We start from the raw sequence: 19,049 nt of genomic DNA, 5'->3' as shown, positions 1-19,049 counted from the left end.
GCTCAAAGGGGGCACTCTTCAGGCCAGACAGTGTACCACCAACCCCTGCACAGGACCAAACCATTCCGCCACCTGCCAAGGTGAAGAAGGGGACAGCATGCAAAAAGGGCAAGGAGCGCGACCCACCAGCAAGGCCTCCTCCAAAACTTCAGCTGCCAGAGCCAAGGTCACAACAGCATCTGCCAATGTGAGGAAGGGGCAGAAAACCCAAGGCAAGGCACTTCAGCCGTCGGAGGCTTCAGGTGAAGGCCTGGTGCCCACCAGCAGAACCGCCAGCCCCGCTACCTGCACCGTGGGCAGCACTGCCAGCAGCACCGCCGCAGGCACCAGCTGACACCACTACTGTCAGCACCAGCATCCCCAGTGGGCAGCCGTCCGAGGCTGCAGGAGAAGGGCTGGAGCCTACCTCCAACACTGGCAGAACCGGCACATGCACCACAGCCAGCACCGCCAGCAGCCCCGCCGCAAGCACCGCCACCTGCACCGCTGACAGTAGGACCACTACCAACACCAGCAGCCCCAGTGGGTGGCCATCCGAGGCTGCAGGAGACGGGCTGGAGCCTACCACCACCACTGGCAGTACCCCCACCAGCACCGGCACTACCACTAGTTTGCAGCCTAAGGCGCCACAGGATGGAGTCTAGCCCTGCTTCCATGGACTATCATGCAACCTGTTTCCTGCAGATCTCGTGCCTCAGACACCCAGGTGAGGGGATGTGAACTGCCACACCCCAAGTGCTGCATCACTGGGCACAAGGCCCCCTCCAGAACCAGTGGAGATGTGGATCCACTCAGCCCCTCCTTGGCAGGATGAAGCACACTGGGCACAAAGCCCCCTCCAGAACTAGTGGAGAAAGGCATTCACTCACCCTATCCTTGGCAGGATGAAGCACACTGTGCACAAGGCCCCCTCCAGAACCAGTAGAAATGTGTATCCACTCCTTGGCAGGATGAAGCAAACTGGGCACAAGGCCCCCTCCAGAACCAGTGGAGAAAGGCATCCACTCACCCTATCCTCGGCAGGATGAAGCACACTGGGCACAAAGCCCTATCCAGAACCAGTGGAGAAGCCATCCACTTGAGAGACTGTGGCTTTGCACTCCCCAGGACCAAGCAGTGGGCAGACCACCCACTTGAGGGACTGTGGCCTTGCACTCCCCAGGACATCGCTGTGGGCATGGAGTCCCCTCGAGGTGCAGTGGCGTAGTACCATCTTCCAGCTGAGGTGCCCCCCTTCCCCATTCATCTGAGGTGCCTGTGTGTTTTCAACCTGATGCCCCTGCAGTGTTCTCTCCGTATTGAGGCAGGAGTCAAGTGTGGGCTTGGCCCATGCTTTTTGGCCCAGTGGCCCATGGACACTTGGAAAGGACAATGTACGGCCTTATGTACATATTGTATATTTTTGTAAATACTGTTTTTATAGTCGTTACGTATATATGCCTATTTCTAATATATCACTGATTTGACTCTATTCCTTTTGTCCTTGCGTTCTTGCAGGGGTTACGGGGTGTAAATGTAATGTTGCTGCATGTGTTTGTGTGTGTGGTGTTGGGGGTGGGAGTAGGGGTGGGGGTGTTGCATGTGTGTGTCACTCTCTTTTTCCTATCCCCTCACCTGTGTACTAGGTGCAGAACTCAACGTGGTCGTCGCCGCCGTCTTTGGTATTCCTGGTAGATGAGGAGGTAGACAGCATGGGCAGGACCTGTAACTCGGGATCCATGGGTCCTGGTTCTTCATTGAGTGTCGAGAGGTGAGTGGTTTCCCTTCCAAACACTGTTTCCACCATGCTTTTGATGGCGTTGGTACCGCCCCGGAAAGGCTGGCGGATTGGCGGGTTGTGATGGGGTGGGCAGTAGATTGTCTTCCGCCTGGCTGTTGGCGGTGACCGCCGCGGTGTTTGTTGCTACCGCCGTGGCGGTCGGAGTGTTAAAGTGGCTGTCTGTGTTAGCGGTTTCCGCCGTGGTCGTGATCCCATTTTTTTTTACCGCTGGCCTGTTGACGGTATTACCACCGATTTAACACCGACCACCACGGTTGTAATGAGGGCCTCAGTCACATCTGCATTCATCTGCATACTGAATGGGTCTTCCTCGGTAGGAAGGGTGGAGGGGCTCACACTTACATTTCAAAGGCCAGTGGCCTGCCCTCACACAAAAGACTGATAAACCCCCACAGGGATTCTGGAATACAGGACTTAGCTGAAAAGGGTACTTCAAAACCACTCTTTGAAGTTTCCCCCACTTAAAAGGCTTTTTTTGTGTATATGAACTGGGTCCCTGACCCCACCAAATCAGACAATTCTGGATTTACACCTGAGCTCTGTCAGGGGAGCTGCCTGGCTGCCCAAATGTCTCATCTGGACTACTTTGCTGAGAATGACTGCTGCCCTGCTGGCCTCTGACTTTGATGGAAGGACTCTGCCTTCCCCAAAGGTGTTCTCCAAGGGCTTGAATTGAGCTTGCCTCCTGTTTGGAAGTCTCAGGGACAGCAAAGACTTCACCCACTAGCTTCTAGCTAGTTTTCCGACATCAGCAACGCCAGGAACGACCTCAGCTATGCCCGGAATTACTTTAGCAATGCCAGCACCGACGTCGCAGCCCGCTCCATGGACATCACTGCACTCAATGACCGCAGCTTGCTATGTAAGTCTGACACTGCCACAACACTGCTGACGTCACACAGGGTCATTGCGATGCTGCGAAGCCGACACATCACATCTTAACCGACTGGATCCATCTACCCCGCCGGGTCACAAGGGACCGACACATATCCACCGATGCCGCACAAGCTCCCCCTGTAAAAATTCATACCTTTGCTTGTGTGCATTGGATTTTCATTGTTTGGTCCTTATTTTATTCAGATAAATATTCTCTATTGTCCTAAACCTGTGTGGTGTATTTTTGCGGTGTTTTCACTGTGTTACTATATGGTTTATTGCACAAATACGTTACACATTGCCTTCTAAATTAAGCCTGACTTCTCGATGCCAAGCTACCAGAGGGTGGGCACAGAATAATTTGGATTGTTTTGTGACTTACCCTGACCAGGATTGTGGTCACTACTTGGACAAGGGTGTCAACTAGAAACCCCATTTCTAACACTGCCTTACTGCAGTTATTAGGTAGATGCATACCAATCACTTAAGGTGTAACACTGACAAAACTGAGATCATGCTGTTTGGCCCTTCAAACTCTTTTGATCCGGTCCTGTGGTGGCCTAATTCTGCACCCCTTCCCCCTGCTATGGTTGGAACCGTCATGAACTTGCAAGTAAAATTCAATGCCACCTTGTCCTTCCAACTACAAGCCCTCAAAGCGGTAGGGATGGTTTTTAATTTAATAAAATCATTGAAGTTCTTTTACTTTCTTCCATTAGCAGCCAGAAAGATGGTGGCCTGGGCCCTGATAAGGTCCAGATTGGACTATTGAAACAGTCTGTATGGTGGATTTTCCAAACAGGCTATCTATAAGCTTCAAATTGTGCAGCATACCGCCGCCAAATTGGTCCTAAGCCTCCTAAGATGTCCATCTGCCTGAGCTGGGTTGATGGCAAAACACTGGTTGCCAGTATATAAAAGGGTGCTTTTTAAATTACTTTTATTAATTTTTAAGGCATACTGGTCAACAGGGCTGAGATATTTATCAGCCAATTGCACTCATTACAGTGCAAATAGGCCTTTAAAATCTGCCCAGGCAAATCTTCTCAAGCAGGTCCCTTTTAGACTCCGGACACGAGATGGTAAATCTTTCTCTGTTCTGGGTCCCAGGGCTTGGAACAAACTCCCCCCTGTCCTGAGATTTAAAAAGTAATTAAAGACCTGGATTTTTACGAACCCCGACATGGTCTGCTATTCCCCGATTCTTTGATTGGAGCTTTCCTGAGTTCAGTGCTATATGACTGACTGGCTTTTTTGCATAGTGCCAGGATACTCCTTGGGAGTGGGAGTGGCAGTGGCGCTTTATAAGAATTCAATTCAATTCAATCCCAAGGTCAAGATGCCTCCTCAAATTGAATGATAGGGACTACAGTTGCAAAAGTAGGTTTGTACAATTGTGCATTGACCAGGAAAGGATCAGAATCCTACTGACTTTTCAAGAGTGCCTGTAAGGAAATGCCTCCTTGGCATGGTTACCCCCTGACTTTTTGCCTTTGCTGTTGCTAAGTTATGATTTGAAAGTGTGCTGCAACCCTGCTAACCAGGCCCCAGCACCAGTGTTCTTTCCCTAAACTGTACCTTTGTCTCCACAATTGGCACAACCCTGGCACTTAGGTAAGTCCCTTGTAACTGGTACCTCTGGTACCAAGGGCCCTGATGCCAGGGAAGGTCTCTAAGGGCTGCAGCATGTCTTATGCCACCCTGGGGACCCCTCACTCAGCACATGCACTCTGCCTCACAGCTTGTGTGTGCTGGTGGGGAGAAAATGAAAAAGTCGACATGGCACTCCCCTCAGAGTGCCATGCCATCCTCACACTGCCTATGGCATAGGTAAGTCCCCCCTCTAGGAGGCCTTACAGCCCTAGGGCAGGGTGCACTATACCACAGGTGAGGGCATATGTGCATGAGCACTGTGCCCCTACAGTATCTAAGAAAAATCTTAGACATTGTAAGTGCAGGGTAGTCATAAGAGTATATGGTCTGGGAGCTTGTCAAACATGAACTCCACAGTGCCATAATGGCTACACTGAAAACTGGGAAGTTTGGTATCAAACTTCTCAGCACAATACATGCACACTGATGCCAGTGTGCAATTTATTGCAACATACACCCAGAGGGCACCTTAGAGGTGCCCCCTGAATACCAACCCGACTTCCAGTGTAGGCTGACTAGTTTCTGCCAGCCTGCCACACACCAGACATGTTGCTGGCCACATGGGGAGAGTGCCTTTGTCACTCTGTGGCCAGGAACAAAGCCTATACTGGGTGGAGGTGCTTCTCACCTCCCCCTGCAGGAACTGTAACACCTAGCGGTGAGCCTCAAAGGCTCACCCCTTTTGTTACAGTACCACGGGGCATCCCAGCTAGTGGAGATGCCCGCCCCTTCTGCCACTGCCTCCACTATTTGGCGGAAAGGCTGGAGGAGATAATTAGAAAAACAAGGAGGAGCCACCCACCAGTCAGGACAGCCCCTAAGGTGTCCTGAGCTGAGGTGACTCCTGCTTTTAGAAATCCTCCATCTTGAGAGTGGAGGATTCCCCCAATAGGATTAGGGATGTGCCCCCCTCCCCACAGGGAGGAGGCACAAAGAGGGTGTAGCCACCTTCAAGGACATTAGCCATTGGCTACCGCCCTCCCAGACCGAAACACACCCCTAAATTCAGTATTTAGGGGCTCCCCAGATCCCAGGAAAACAGATTCCTGAAACCTTAACAAAGAAGAAGGACTGCCGACCTGAAGCCCTGTAGAGAAGACGGAGACGACAACTGCTTTGGCCCCAGCCCTACTGACCTGTCTCTCAACTTCAAAGAAAACTGCAACAGCGACGCATCCAACAGGGACCAGCGACCTCTGAAGCCTCAGAGGACTGCCCTGCACCCAAGGACCAAGAAACTCCAGTGAACAGCAGCTCTGTTCAAAGCCAGCTACTTCTTAGCAACAAAAAAGCAACTTCCAAAGACTTCACGTTTCCCACCGGAAGCGTGAGACTTCACCCTCTGCACCCGATGCCCCCGGCTCGACCTGCAGAAAACCAACACCTCAGGGAGGACTCCCCGGCGACTGCGAGCCCGTGAGTAACCAGAGACGACCCCCCTGAACCCCCACAGTGACGCCTGAATCCAGAGGCACCCCCTGACCGCGACTGCTTGTAACAAGTGACCCGACGCCTGGAACCAGCACTGCACCCGCAGCCCCCAGGACCGGAAGGAACCGAACTCCAGTGCAAGAGCGACCCCCAGGCGACCCTCTGCCTAGCCCAGGTGGTGGCTGCCCCAAGGAGCCCCCCCTGTGCCTGCCTGGATCGTTGAAGTGACCCCTGGGTCCCTCCATTACTTCCTATACAAAACCCAACGCCTGTTTGCACACTGCACCCGGCTGGCCCTGTGCCGCTGAGGGTGTAATTTCTGTGCCTTCTTGTGTGTCCCCTGGTGCCCTACAAAACCCCCCTGGTCTGCCCCCGAGGACGCGGGTACTTACCTGCTGGCAGACTGGAACCGGGGCACCTCTTTGACCTCTGCACCTGACCGGCCCTGAGCTGCTAGTGTGGTAACTTTTTGGTTGCCTTGAACCCCCAACGGTGGGCTGCCCCAACTTTGAGACTTGTAAGTGTTTTACTTACCTTCAAAACTAACCTTTACTTACCTCCCCCAGGAACTGTTGATTTTTGCAGTATCCACTTTGAAGATAGCTTATTGCCATTTTTACAAAGACTGTATGTGATATTGCTTTCATTCAAAGTTCCTAAAGTATCTAAGTGAAGTACCTTACATTTAAAGTATTACTTGTAAATCCTGAACCTGTGGTTCCTAAAATAAACTAAGAAAATATATTTTTCAATATAAAAACCTATTGGCCTGGAGTAAATCTTTGAGTGTGTGTTCCTCATTTATTGCCTGTGTGTGTACAACAAATGCTTAACACTACCCTCTGATAAGCCTACTGCTCGACCACACTACCACAAAATAGAGCATTAGAATTATCTAATTTTGCCACTATCTTACCTCTAAGGGGAACCTTTGAAATAGTATATACAGAGCCAACTTCCTACAACTCACACCTGGGCCTCCTTGCCCTTTTTTTCACTAGCCACACAAGCCAAACCCCTGGTAAAGGGAAGAATGGACTAGAGTCAGTTTTAGAGTTGGATAAAGATGTACCCTCCACCCCCACTATGGGAATAGGTATTAGAGTGGCATTCCCAGAACCTGAAACCAGTACACTCCTGAACCTGTGGAGATCAGAAGAATGACTGCCCTGCTGTCCTAAAATCCTGAAGGAAGACTGGACCTGCTTGCCTACCCCACACCCCTAGAATCTTCCAGACGCATTTTCTGCTTACCAGCAGACCAGACCAAACTGGACCTGATCTGATCTCCTCTGCTGCCCTCTGTTGGAGTGAATCCTGACCTCTAAAGTGCATCCTTAAGATCCTGGACCTTTGGCCGGAGTCAGAGTCACTGCCAAACTTAAAGTTCCTCCAGATTAGACTCAGAGTGATGTCGAACAATACAGAAATTAATTGCCCAGCTTTTCACCAAAGGTTTCCCCAAATTCAACGCTGATCTCTCGTCATTGAGCAATGCAGAGCCCCGCAGGGCCACACAGCTCCTCAGATAAAAGGCTTCACTGGATAAGACACTGAGGCCCATATTTATACTTTTTTAGCGCCACATTTGCGTTGTTTTTTGACGCAAAATCGGCACAAACTTACAAAATACTATGGTATTCTGTAAGTTTGTGCCGAATTTTCGTCAAAAAACTACGCAAATGCGGTGCCAAAAAAGTATAAATATGGGCCTGAGTGACATAGGGCCCAGACTGAAAGTGTCACTGGATCCAAAGCAGAGCACTGTGGCATCCCTCCTCTCAGTCCTCACATCAAAGTCAGAAGTTAAAACTTGCAGCAGGACAATCCTGGTCCTGTATCCAGCCCACATTCCATCATGTTCAGCCTGAACTTGTGACATTGTCCCAGTCCATTGCGACCTGAGACCCGTAGTTAGCACTTCACACCTTTTGGCACTCTTTTGCACCTTAAACTTTAAAAATGCATAATTCCAGCTCTACTTATTGAATCTTTGTCATATTAGTGTCATTTCATTCATTAAAATGTAGTCTATTTAACTAAATTGATTTGGGATTTCTCTTGTGTTTTCCCTTTATTACTGTTAGAGGTAATGTGTAAAATATCTATGCAATACTCAAAGTTAAGCCTGACTGCTTTTGTGCCAGGCTACTAGAATGTTAAGCACAGGTTTATTTAGTGACTTTTGGGTTCACCCTGACAAGGATTGTGATTGTTCTTTGAAGTGGGATCTCACTCCCTTCAACAAATAATCCAATTTTATACACTAATTATGTCTGCCTTTACCATAATCTTGTTCATTTCCTGTTTGTTATTTTTCACCCATTTCTGCTATTTTCTCATTTCCACTTTTACCCTTTTTGCTGCAAATTTCTGCTGTTTTCTCACTTTTCACATTCACTCATATCTGCTACTTTTTTCACCACTTTACTCTCTTATCTTTCTTTTGCCCTCGCATTTACCCCACCACTCTTCTTTGGGGGGGGGGACTTCTGCTCCTCCTGCATGCTACTTACCTGTTTTTTTGCCTCTCGTGCTGTCTCGCTTCCAGTGGTGCCCCCTGTGTCCCACCCACTGCCTCTGCTCTTCTCCTCCTTCTTAGGACATATTTAATGGCGGCTGCTGGCATGCCAAAGGCAAGCCCATCTGTGACCATTCAGACCTGACCACACCAGGAACCCTGATCCTCGTCCCACGCACTGCAACCCTCTGATCAGGGGTATAATGTGCAGTCCTGCAGCACCTTTAGCGTGGGGCGTCCCAGCTTCAGCAAGCACCACCCGCCAAGTTGAAACCGTTGCGCGGCCGCCAATGCAGCTGCACTCCCGCGGTGTCTATTTGGAGATCCCCGCTGGGCCGGCGGGTGGAAACCTAGTTTCCGCACGCCGGCCCAGCGGAGATCTCGGCCGCAACATGGGAGCCGGCTCCAAATGGAGCTGGCGGTGTTGCGGCAGTGCGACGGGTGCAGTTGCACCCGTCGCGCTTTTCACTGTCTGCTATGCAGACAGTGAAAAGCTCCATGGTGCTGTAGCAGGGGTCCCCGCAACTCCCCTTTCCGCCAGCCTTTTCATGGTGGTTCATACCGCCATGAAAAGGCTTGCGGGAGGGTGACTCGTAATCACCTGGGCAGTGCTGTAAGCAGCGCTGCCCTGGGGGATTACAACCACCGGGACCAATGTGACGGGAAACCACCGGGACCAATGTGACGGGAAACCACCGGGACCAATGTGGCGGGAAATCGGCGGGACCAATGTGGCGGTGCGACCGCGGGGCTTCCGCCGCGGTCGTAATCCCATGTGAAGCACCACCAGCCTGTTGGCGGTGCTTCCGTCAAATCAGCTCTTGTAATGAGGGCCAGAGTCTCTGGCGTGTCCCATTAGGAGGGCAACTTTAACTTGACAAACATATCCGTTAGGTGATTGAGCCATGGGATCTTCCTTTACAAGCCAGAGTACATAGGGTCTGCTAGCAAAATTCTGTAGGGAACCAGTTCTTTCTTGGACCACAACCTGTGCCAATAGAGCAAAGGTCACATTTTGCACACCTGGACAATTGGGAACATGCCTGCAACTATACGTTGCGGGAGGAAGGGAGTGCTTTTCTCATCCAAGGTGAGGCATTTGGCTGTTTCCTGGCCCCAGATCTCTGTGCCATATAATGTCAAGCTCTTTGCCTTAACATTGTGAAGCTCTACTGAAGGGGAAAGTGGTCTAGATTTAGTCTTATAAATAACAGAATGAATCGCTCTTGGCACCCAGATACTCAAAGTCCTATACTTTTTCTAGCAGATCAATCCTGTATAGTGCATCTCCGAGTGCTATAGGGGTTAAGGACATAAACTTAGTCTTTTGAACATTCAACTCTAGCCTCCTCTCTTTGCAAAAATGCAAAAACCTATCTACTAGAATTTGCAGAAAATTAAAAGCGTGTCTTCCACAAATAAAGATGGGACTTTTATTCCATCAATATTAGGAGCATCATTGCCGGGGACATCCAAATGCTTCACTAGGTCATTAATATACAGTTAAAAGAGTGCTGGAGCTAAGAAACAGCCCTGCCAAACTCCCTTCTGGATTTGAATAGTATAGGTGTTGTCAGTTCTCCTTTCCTGCTACATCTGACCCGGGCAATGTTCACCTCATTTACTTTTACAATAATTGCTAAGGTCTCTTTTGGGACCCACATGTTACTCAAAACCAACCACAGTCTGGATCTAGGAATTAAATCAAAGGCCGATCTCAGGTCCACAAATACTATGTATAAGTGGCCCTCTCTTTAACCACAGTCTTCCAATTGAGTGTGCAGAACCTGGTCCTTACGTTCAGCAGGACTCCAGCTTGGTAATCAGAGAGTATTTATATATGTAGTACCCTTTACAAGATGCTGAAGCGCTTTTACAGATATATAGCATGCTATCTACTGGAGCCAAGCCTTCATGGTTTAGTTATGTTTCAAGTTATAATTTGTCATGCAGGTTAATGAACAGTTCAGCAAGGTTAGAGGAGTAGGGAGAGAAACTGATGCCATTGGTTTATTGATTAATCATGCTAAGTCATGCTCGTGCTAAAATTGTCTTCTTTGCATCAGACTTGCAAGGTCGTACAAGGTGTCACTTAATTTTGTAAAGAATTACAATTATACAGTTGACTTCTGACTTTGGGTAAACACTATAATGCTTTGGCTCATGAAGGGGGGGGGGTTTGTCATCTTGTAGTTCTTATTATTTATCTGTATTCTGATATACTTCTGTTGTGATTGGTGCTGCTTATGCAAAACAACGCACTGTAGCCTCTTTGTCTGGCCTTTGCTTTGGAAGGTAATGGGCTACATTGGCTCTGATCAAGAGTTTAGGCGTTAGTACTTTTGCTAGTTGGATCTTGTGGCTTCAGGTCATTTATTGAGGTAGTAGCCTAGACCTGGTCTGCCCATTTCCATTTGGCTCAGATCAGAAAAAGCCAGGTCTTCACTATTTTCCTAAATTCCAGGTGGTTATCTATGGCTCATATGCTTGTCAAAAATGTGTTCCAGGGTTTGGAAGCACAGTCTGAGCAAGAGGCACCACCCTTGGTTTTCTTTTTGTGATGTGGTATGATCTGCTGGGTGCTAATTTCTCACAAAGTCTTGTTCTCTAGAAGTGTCACTTGAAAACTGCCCCCTTTTTGTTTATTGAATTGTTGAATAATGATGAGTATTTTGAAAGTAGATCTTCTAGTGACTGAGAGCCAGAGTAGGGTCCTTAGGACGGGAGGTGTGGGCTTTTTTTGGGACAAAAGCTTTCACTGCTCCTTGCTTATCACGCTGCATCTGTTTTATGAGATGCACTTGGACAGCTGTTCATAATATGATATGTATTTTCTGACAGAGGCTTGCACTGCTCCTTCCATCCTGTGATCCACCTTTTCTGTAATTGTGGCTTGCACTGCTCCTTGCTCCCTCTGCTATATATGTTTTAATGAGAGAGTCTTGCACAGATGTTGCTTATGCTATGCTTGTTTCGTGTGGGATGCTTGCAATGCTCTATGCTTCCTTTGCTATATCTCTTATGTGGAGTAGGCATCTGTAGAGGCTGCCAATCATTTTAAAGGAGCTTGCACAAATCCTGCCCATGCTGTTTCTTTTTTATTAGGAAGGCTTGGACTGCTGCTCACAGTGCTATACCTATCTGCATGAGAATGTATTTTTTTCACAGAGGCTGCCCAAGCTTCATGTTTTCTCTGTGAGGAAAGCTTTAAGCAAAGTGTACATATGAGTGGCAGTGGAATGTATATTGACTAACTTGTGTAGCTCTGTTGCATGGCTGGCTGCAATCCATTCAAATGTGGTCCTCTGCCACAGTGTACACAATATGGATCACAGCAAGGGTAATGTGTTAGCTTGGATGGCAATGTGAGATGTCTCAAATGCAAACTGAAGCACATTTAGATACTCCCAGTTTTGTCAGGCATTTCTAAACCTCGGTCCCCTTATCTTAGTCTACACAATTTGGTGAACGAAAGAGCAGGGATTCAAACAGAAGTCTTCTTGGCCCTAAAGCTACTAGACAACACCTCATCTAAATGGTTAGTATTTCTTTACCAGTGCTACACTAATGACACCACACCTGGGAGACTATTGTTCTATGAAAAAGTACAATTCAGAACTACACAGACAAGTAAGGAAACCTGATGTTTAACATAGGGGTGAAGTTAATGATGGTGACAGTTTAATCTTATTGTATTTTTAATTTTTTTAAATGGATTTTCTTTGTATTCTCTTATCCCTCAAATAATAATCCCAGGAAGACCCTTTGCTTGAAGGCTGTTTGTTTCCTTGAGGCTAGAGACACTGCTGATTAGTCTCACGACTCTGATTTTGCAAATTACATTTTTGTATGCTCTGATGTCACTATGGCCATGCGTCACTAATACTCTTGAAACCTCATATGGAGGCTGCAGGCGCAAATTACTAGAACGCAACAGGTAGCAAGCTGATTGTACATGTTCAGCGTAACTTGCAGGCGTGCTCCATAAGGTTTTGTTTAGTACCGAACACCCCTATAAGAGAACCACTCACAGACCAGCCACAACCCATGCATCGCGCCACAATCTCATGAACGCTCCTCAACACCCACTCACTCAGCAAACACACCACTGAAAAATTTAACTTGCTGTACCATCACGTCCTTGGTCCGCTGTTTATCACAGAAGCCTGGTTGAACCCAGCATAAGCTCATGACATCATCACAGCCATCCCCACTCTCCTCCAGCTACAGGATCATCAGGCTGGACCACCAGGAACAGCCCAGAGTCGCCATCATCTTCAGAAACGCCTTCAACTGCAACACTGCCACAGCCACATCCACTAGCAAAACTCACATTCAAACTTCACATCACAGTCAATTTCACCCTAAGTATAACCCTCATCTATAGACCACCAGGAAAACATACTAACTTTGGCAGCACCATCACAGTCTTTGTTGCATCCCTCATCCTCAGCTCAAATGCCTTCATCTTCCTCTGAGACCTGAACTTCCACCAGGAAGACTGTGCTAACCTAAACTCAATAGGGGTACTAAAAAAGCTCAGAAAACTTGTCCTCACGCAACGTGTGATAGAACACCCACACTTCGATAGTCACTTCATGGACCAGATCTTCACTTATTTCGAAAACAACTCAGTTCACAAGCCCACATCATTCACCTAGACAGACCACTTCCTCATCAGATTTAGCATCCCCGTCCCACACTGCCACAGACCAACCACCACTGGACCTGTCAGCAGAAACTGGAACAACATCACAGAGGAAGACTAGACCACTGTTCTCTTCACACATTGGTGCTTGCACACAAGTGGCCTGCTGGGGGCCATCTGCAACTTCAACAGCTGGATCGCCAACTCTGCCAACACCCAGGCCCCCTCAAGTGCAGCAAAGTCAAAAGATCGAGATCTCAGGCCAGCTTGTACAAGGAGGATCTCAGGATGACAAAAAGTCATGCTCCCGCTAAAATTGTCTTCACTGTATCAGACTTGCAGGGTTGTGCAAGGTGTCACTTAATCTGGTAAAGAGTCATAATTACACAGTTGGCTTCTGACTTTGGGTAAACACTATAATGCTTTGCCTCATAAAGGAGGAATATTTGTTATTTTGTAGTTCCTATTATTTATCTGTATTCTGAGCCAAAACATCATGAACAAAAACACTTTTACAACACCCTGAGGTTCTACCACTAAAGGATCCAGAACAGTAAGCTGACCGCATCAACACCAGCGCTGACAGCAGCAAAGAGATCTTCACCATTGTGAAAGACTTGACCTCACCAGCTGCTCCCTCTAACAGTATCACCCCCTTACATGAATTCTGCAACAAACTCCATATACACCAACTTCACCCCTCAACTCAACCCTAGATATCTTGCTTCTTGTCTCTCCTTTGTCTTGACCAAAGAGGTGACCTTGACCTCATGGGCCGCCATCAACACAGAGGAGATTGTCACCACAATGAAATCTATCAACTCTAGGGCCTCTTCTGCCCCCTGCCCCCACCATACCTTCACCATAGGACTTCAACACATCAGGGAAGCACTCACTCCCATCCTCAATTAATCCATTTCTTCGGCTACCATCCTGGACACATCAAAATATGACATGGTCCTCTCACTACTCAGGAAACCCGCTTCAAACGCATCTGCACTTGCCAACTACAGGCAGTTCTCTTTGCTACTGTACCTGACAAAAGTTCTAGAGAAACTCACCAAAAGACACCTCACTAACCATCTCAGCAACCATCAACTCCTCAACATCACAGAGTATGGCTTCAGAACAAACTACCGCACAAAAACTGCCCCCATTGCTGTTACAGATGACATTAGCATGGTCTTAGACAAAAGAGACACATCATCACTCATTCTACTGGACTCCTCCACAGCTTTGAACAAGGTCTCCCACCCAATCCTCATCCGGCACCTACACAAGACTGGAATCCAGCTGCCCAAACTCAACACTGACGTAACACAAGTTGTGAGCGTCCGCAAGTACACTTCGTCATGTGACTCCACCTGGTGGCTGGCCGAACTAGGACTAACATCCATCCACAGCACCTCAGGATCTTCACTGACAGCAAGCTGGACATGACCTCCCAACAAACGGAGTCACAACTTCCTGCTTCCACAATCTGAAATTGATGGGAAAAATCTTCAAATGGCCCCTGAACAATACATGCCCTCGTGGCTAGCAAGTTGGACTATAGAAAAACACCCTCTAAGCCAGAATCAGCAAGCAACTCATCAGAAGATTATAGACTATTTAGAATGTGGCACCCAGAATCATCCTCAGTCTCCTATGCAGCACTCCCACCATGCTGCACCTGATGGAGCTCAACTGGCTCCCTGTGCACCTGTTTGTACAGTTCCAACACCTCACACATACCTTCAGAGAACTACCCAACATTGACCCTGCTGATTTTAACAGTCGCATATCCTATTACAAACGTTCTAGAAACCTTTGCTTAGCCGGACTCCTCCTCGCACACATCCAACGCATATGCAGAACTAGATCTGGAGGTCAGACCTTCTACCTCACTCCTAAAGCGTGGAATGACTTACCACAAGAAAACAGAAACTCCTCCTCACTTCTTGAGTTCAGCAAGAAACCGAAGATCTGGCTCAGTGCAGGATAACCTTCTGGGTGATAGTGCACTCTACAGATCTACATGAGATTGAATAGCAAGTCTAGCACAATAATGATATGTGTTCTTTTTTCTTGCAGCATAGGGTTTTCAATTTAATTTTTTTAAGTATAGCACATTGTGCCAGTTAGGAAATATTTCCCCTGTATCACAAACATAATTGCCTGCTGCAAGCCTGGTATTTTCTATTGGTTGCTCTATTCTGTTATAGGCACACGCCCATGCATGATTTGCACCTGTAGAAATAGAGCTCCGAGGTTCTGTGGTAAACACAAGCACTGGACATTTTTTAGCAGTTTTCCTTCTTACTTACTGTTACACCTGAAGCTGGTTTGCCAAAATATTTGATGACACAAAATATAACATTTATCCTTGACCTTTCCAAAATTCCCCGTGGGGGGAAGCAAACCCCACCAAATCCTCTGGGGACAGTTGTGAACATGTATGGACAAGTTGTTTTGGTTCGCGGGCATGAATTTGATACTGACAGTTCGCCTTGATTTGCTTATTGTACAATGGCCTGTTTCAAACCCCTTTGCTGACAGTTTCTTTTCCTGAGAAAATGGAGAAAAAGAAGATTTTGGCATAATTTATTGAAAAGAAACACTTACCTTCGAATTGAGACAAAAGCTCTTCTTTACTCTGTCTTAGTGGAGACAAACGCTGTTCTTTAGTCTGTCCAAATGGTCCATCTGTTTCATACAATGATGAGTCACAATAGATTGTGGTCCCTGAAAAAACAGAGCAGCCTTCCAATATAATTGTCATTTTTACCCAACACTTTAAACTGGTCTTTTTATTTGTATCATGTCAAATATCTTTGACACCTATCAACAGTGTCTGAGGAATCCTAAGATAGGGATTCCAATACGATTGTAAATCATACCTAACATGACTGCATTTCGGAATTTGCTATATGAAATGATTTGTAATCTGACACTCGGGCACCTACCTGCAGGGATGTGAGAAAAATAGAATACAAAACATTTACTTTTTGTGTTGAAGTATCATCCTCGGATTCTATATGTATTTGCATATGCAAAAAAGTTTTTCTTCAAAATCTCACAAGTATTCTGCCTTCAATACAGTGTTTATTTCAGATCGTTCTGCTTTCCTTGAAAGCAAACGATTCATATTATTTTCATAAGGATTACAACTATACAATGGAACATCAAAAGTGATTCCTTACTCAGGTGGAAGGATTTTGTAAGGTATGCATTATGAACGAACTGCAAAAACTATGCAAAATGTGTTTGTTTGTAATCCACAAGAAATGTGATATGTTACATTATTATATCATACTGTTGATCGTTTTAAGATAAAAAATAGGGTGCCCATAGAGAGTTTCAAGCCAGCTGGCAGTGCAACAACCCACTGAAGTGTTTCCCTGGCCCGGTGACACATTGACTGCCTTCCCCAACTGTGCCCACCGTTTCTGGCATCCATTCACACTGTCGACCCACCCATCCCCAGGCACAGCTTTTTCCATGTCATTTCTTGCTCCAGAAAATAGTCATTAGTGGCAGTGCAGGGGCAGTGGATGAAAGTCAGAAAAGAAAATGTTACTTACCCAGTAAACATCTGTTCGTGGAATGCAGTGCTGTAGATTCACATGCTTTGCATACTTCTGCCATCTAGTGTTGGATATGGAGTGTTGCAAACTGGTTTTCTTCAAAGAAGCATTTGTCCGAGTCACTGGATTTAGTGACTCCTCCTTCTCGCTGATTATGCGCATTGGCATCAACTCCTTTGTTAGACTGTCTTCCTGCAGGCGGGAGAGAAAAGAAGTGTAGAGAAAGAAATGTCTATGCAAATGTAACTACATATGTACAAGTATAGACAAATACAAAGTAACTGGAACGGCCACAGGCATCCGGGGAAGCAGAAGGGTGCTTGTGAATTTACAGCACTACTTGCCACAAACAGGTGCTTACTGGGTAAGTAAGATTTTTCGTTCAATGGCATGTGTAGCTGTAGATACACATGCTCTGGATAGACTGTAAAAAAGTTCATCCATAAAAGCGGTGGCTAGACTGTGGGAGTTGTAGTTGACTAGAAAAGTGTTTTTAGCATTGCTTGGCCTACACTGGATTGCTGGCATGCAAGTACATGCACACACTAATGTTCTGTTAATGTATGTGGTGTGGACGATGTAGCTGCCTTAAAGATGTCGGCTACAGGTATGTTTCCAAGGAAAGCCATAGTGGCTCCCATCATCCTAGTAGAGTGCGCTCTGGGAGTGACAGGAAGTTGTCTTTTTGCCTTGGCACAACACATTTGTACAAATTTCACTGTCCATTTAGCTATGCTGTTTTTGGATATTGGATAGCGTTTGTGATGTACTGAAAATTCTACAAAGATCTGTTTAGTTTTCCTAAAGTCTTTAGTTCTGTCAGTGTAAAACATCAAAGCACGTTTAACATCTAAAGTGTGGAGGGCTCTTTCTGCAATTGAGTCAGTGTGCAGAAAGAAGACTGATAGTTCAATGGATTGGTTGACATGGAATTGGGAAACCAATTTAGGTAGGAACTTTAGGTTTGTGTGAAGGACTACCTTGTCTCTATGGATCTGGAAGAAAGGTTCTTCCAAGGTTAGGGTCTGGAGCTCACTAACATATCTGAGTGATGTAATAGTGTTAGACCTGAAAGCTTGTGGCGTGGTTTTCCTGTACCTTTTGCTTCTGGCCTCCTGTGTTTGGATCCTGTGCTGTAATTCGTTTTTGCTGGTTCTGATACTCTTGGTACTTTACCACTGCAAACCAGTGCAAGCACTCTCTGTCTAAAAGATATTGGTAATTAGGTTTCCATAGCCAGCACATTTGATTTACTGATAAGTCCCTAGTAAAGTACACTATGTGTGTCCGGGGCTGGTAAATTAAATGCTACTAGTGGGCCTGCAGCACTGACTGTGCCACCCATAGGAGTAGCCCTAAAAACATGTCTCAGACCTGCCCCTACAATGTCTGTGTGTGCGGTTTTGCACTGCCCACTCAACCTGGCAAGTGTACCCACCTGCCAGGCCCAAACCTTCCCTTTTACTTCATGTACGTCACCCCTAAGGTAGGCCCTAGACAGCCCCCTGGGCAGGGTGCAGTGTATTTAGAAGGTAGGACATGTACTGGTGTGTTTTACATGTCCAGATAGTGAAATACTGCAAAATTAGTTTTTCACTATTGCAAGGCCTATCTCTCCCATAGGTTAACATGGAGACTGCCTTTAAATATCTTTTAAGTGAAGTTTCCCATAGGGAGCAGATGGAGAAATAGAGTTAGGGGTCTCTGAACTCACAATTAAAAATGTATCTTTTGGTACAGTTGGTTTTTAGATTGTCTGTTTGGAAATGCCACTTTTAGAAAGTGGGCATTTTCTTGCATAACCATTCTGTGCCTCTGCCTGCCTGTGGAATCCACGTCTGGGTCAGACTGACAGTTGGGCTGTTTGTGAATTCCTTTGAGACAGTGACACAAAGGGAGCTGAGGAGTGTCCTGCATATTGTGGTGATTATCCTGGGATAGAGTGGGGAGGGAGGAGCTGACACCTACACCTGAAAGGGCTGTGTCTGGCCTCACACAATGTAGTTTCCAACACCCTGGTGTGTGTCTGGGGCCAGGCCTGGGCAAGGATGGATCTTGTGAACAACAGAGACTTTCCTTTGAAATTTGCCTACTTCAAAGCGAGAAATGAGTATAAGTAGTGGACCCAAAACCACAGATTTTTAGATTACTTCCGGATCAAGAGATACATCTGCCAAGAAGAAGAGTCTGATGCTTGAGGAGGACTTGCCACTCTGCTTGTTTCTTTGCTGTGCTGGCCTGCTGCCGGCGCTTCTGCCTGAAGAGTGAAAGAACTGGACTTTGCTTTCTGAAAACATGCTTGTGAAGTTTCTTCAAGTGCTTGGACTGAGCTTGCACTCTGCTGTGAAGTCTCAGGGATATCAAAGGCTTTATCTGCCAGTACCTGGGCTCTCTTGTTGAGACCCCTACCCTACCAAGTGGTGCCACATCCAGGCCCTGAAAAGGAAAAGCTGGTGAACCCAAGGTGAAAATCCACACACCGGAGCTGAGCAGCTGAAAAATCGATGCAGCACCTGCACTGAGGCTAAAAAAACTTGACGCATCGTCGATAAAATCGATGCATCGCCAGCTCAG

The 19,049-nt window shown here is 46.9% G+C and overlaps 1 protein-coding gene across 3 annotated transcripts in view; it reads right to left on the bottom strand.

Annotated features, from left to right (window-relative positions):
• The window catches only part of LOC138284668 (uncharacterized), a 353,800-nt gene that overhangs the window by 41,850 nt on the left and 292,901 nt on the right, over positions 1 to 19,049 (bottom strand). For all 3 annotated transcript variants that reach the window (XM_069223733.1, XM_069223735.1, XM_069223736.1), the window contains one exon: positions 15,514 to 15,633. In XM_069223733.1, the coding sequence (XP_069079834.1) occupies positions 15,514 to 15,633 (120 nt within the window). The remainder of the gene's footprint in view (positions 1 to 15,513; positions 15,634 to 19,049) is intronic.

The sequence above is a fragment of the Pleurodeles waltl genome, chromosome 3_1 (assembly GCF_031143425.1).
Source record: "Pleurodeles waltl isolate 20211129_DDA chromosome 3_1, aPleWal1.hap1.20221129, whole genome shotgun sequence".
Taxonomy (NCBI): Eukaryota; Metazoa; Chordata; class Amphibia; order Caudata; family Salamandridae; genus Pleurodeles; species Pleurodeles waltl.
This window is presented reverse-complemented; position numbering and strand designations above follow the sequence as displayed.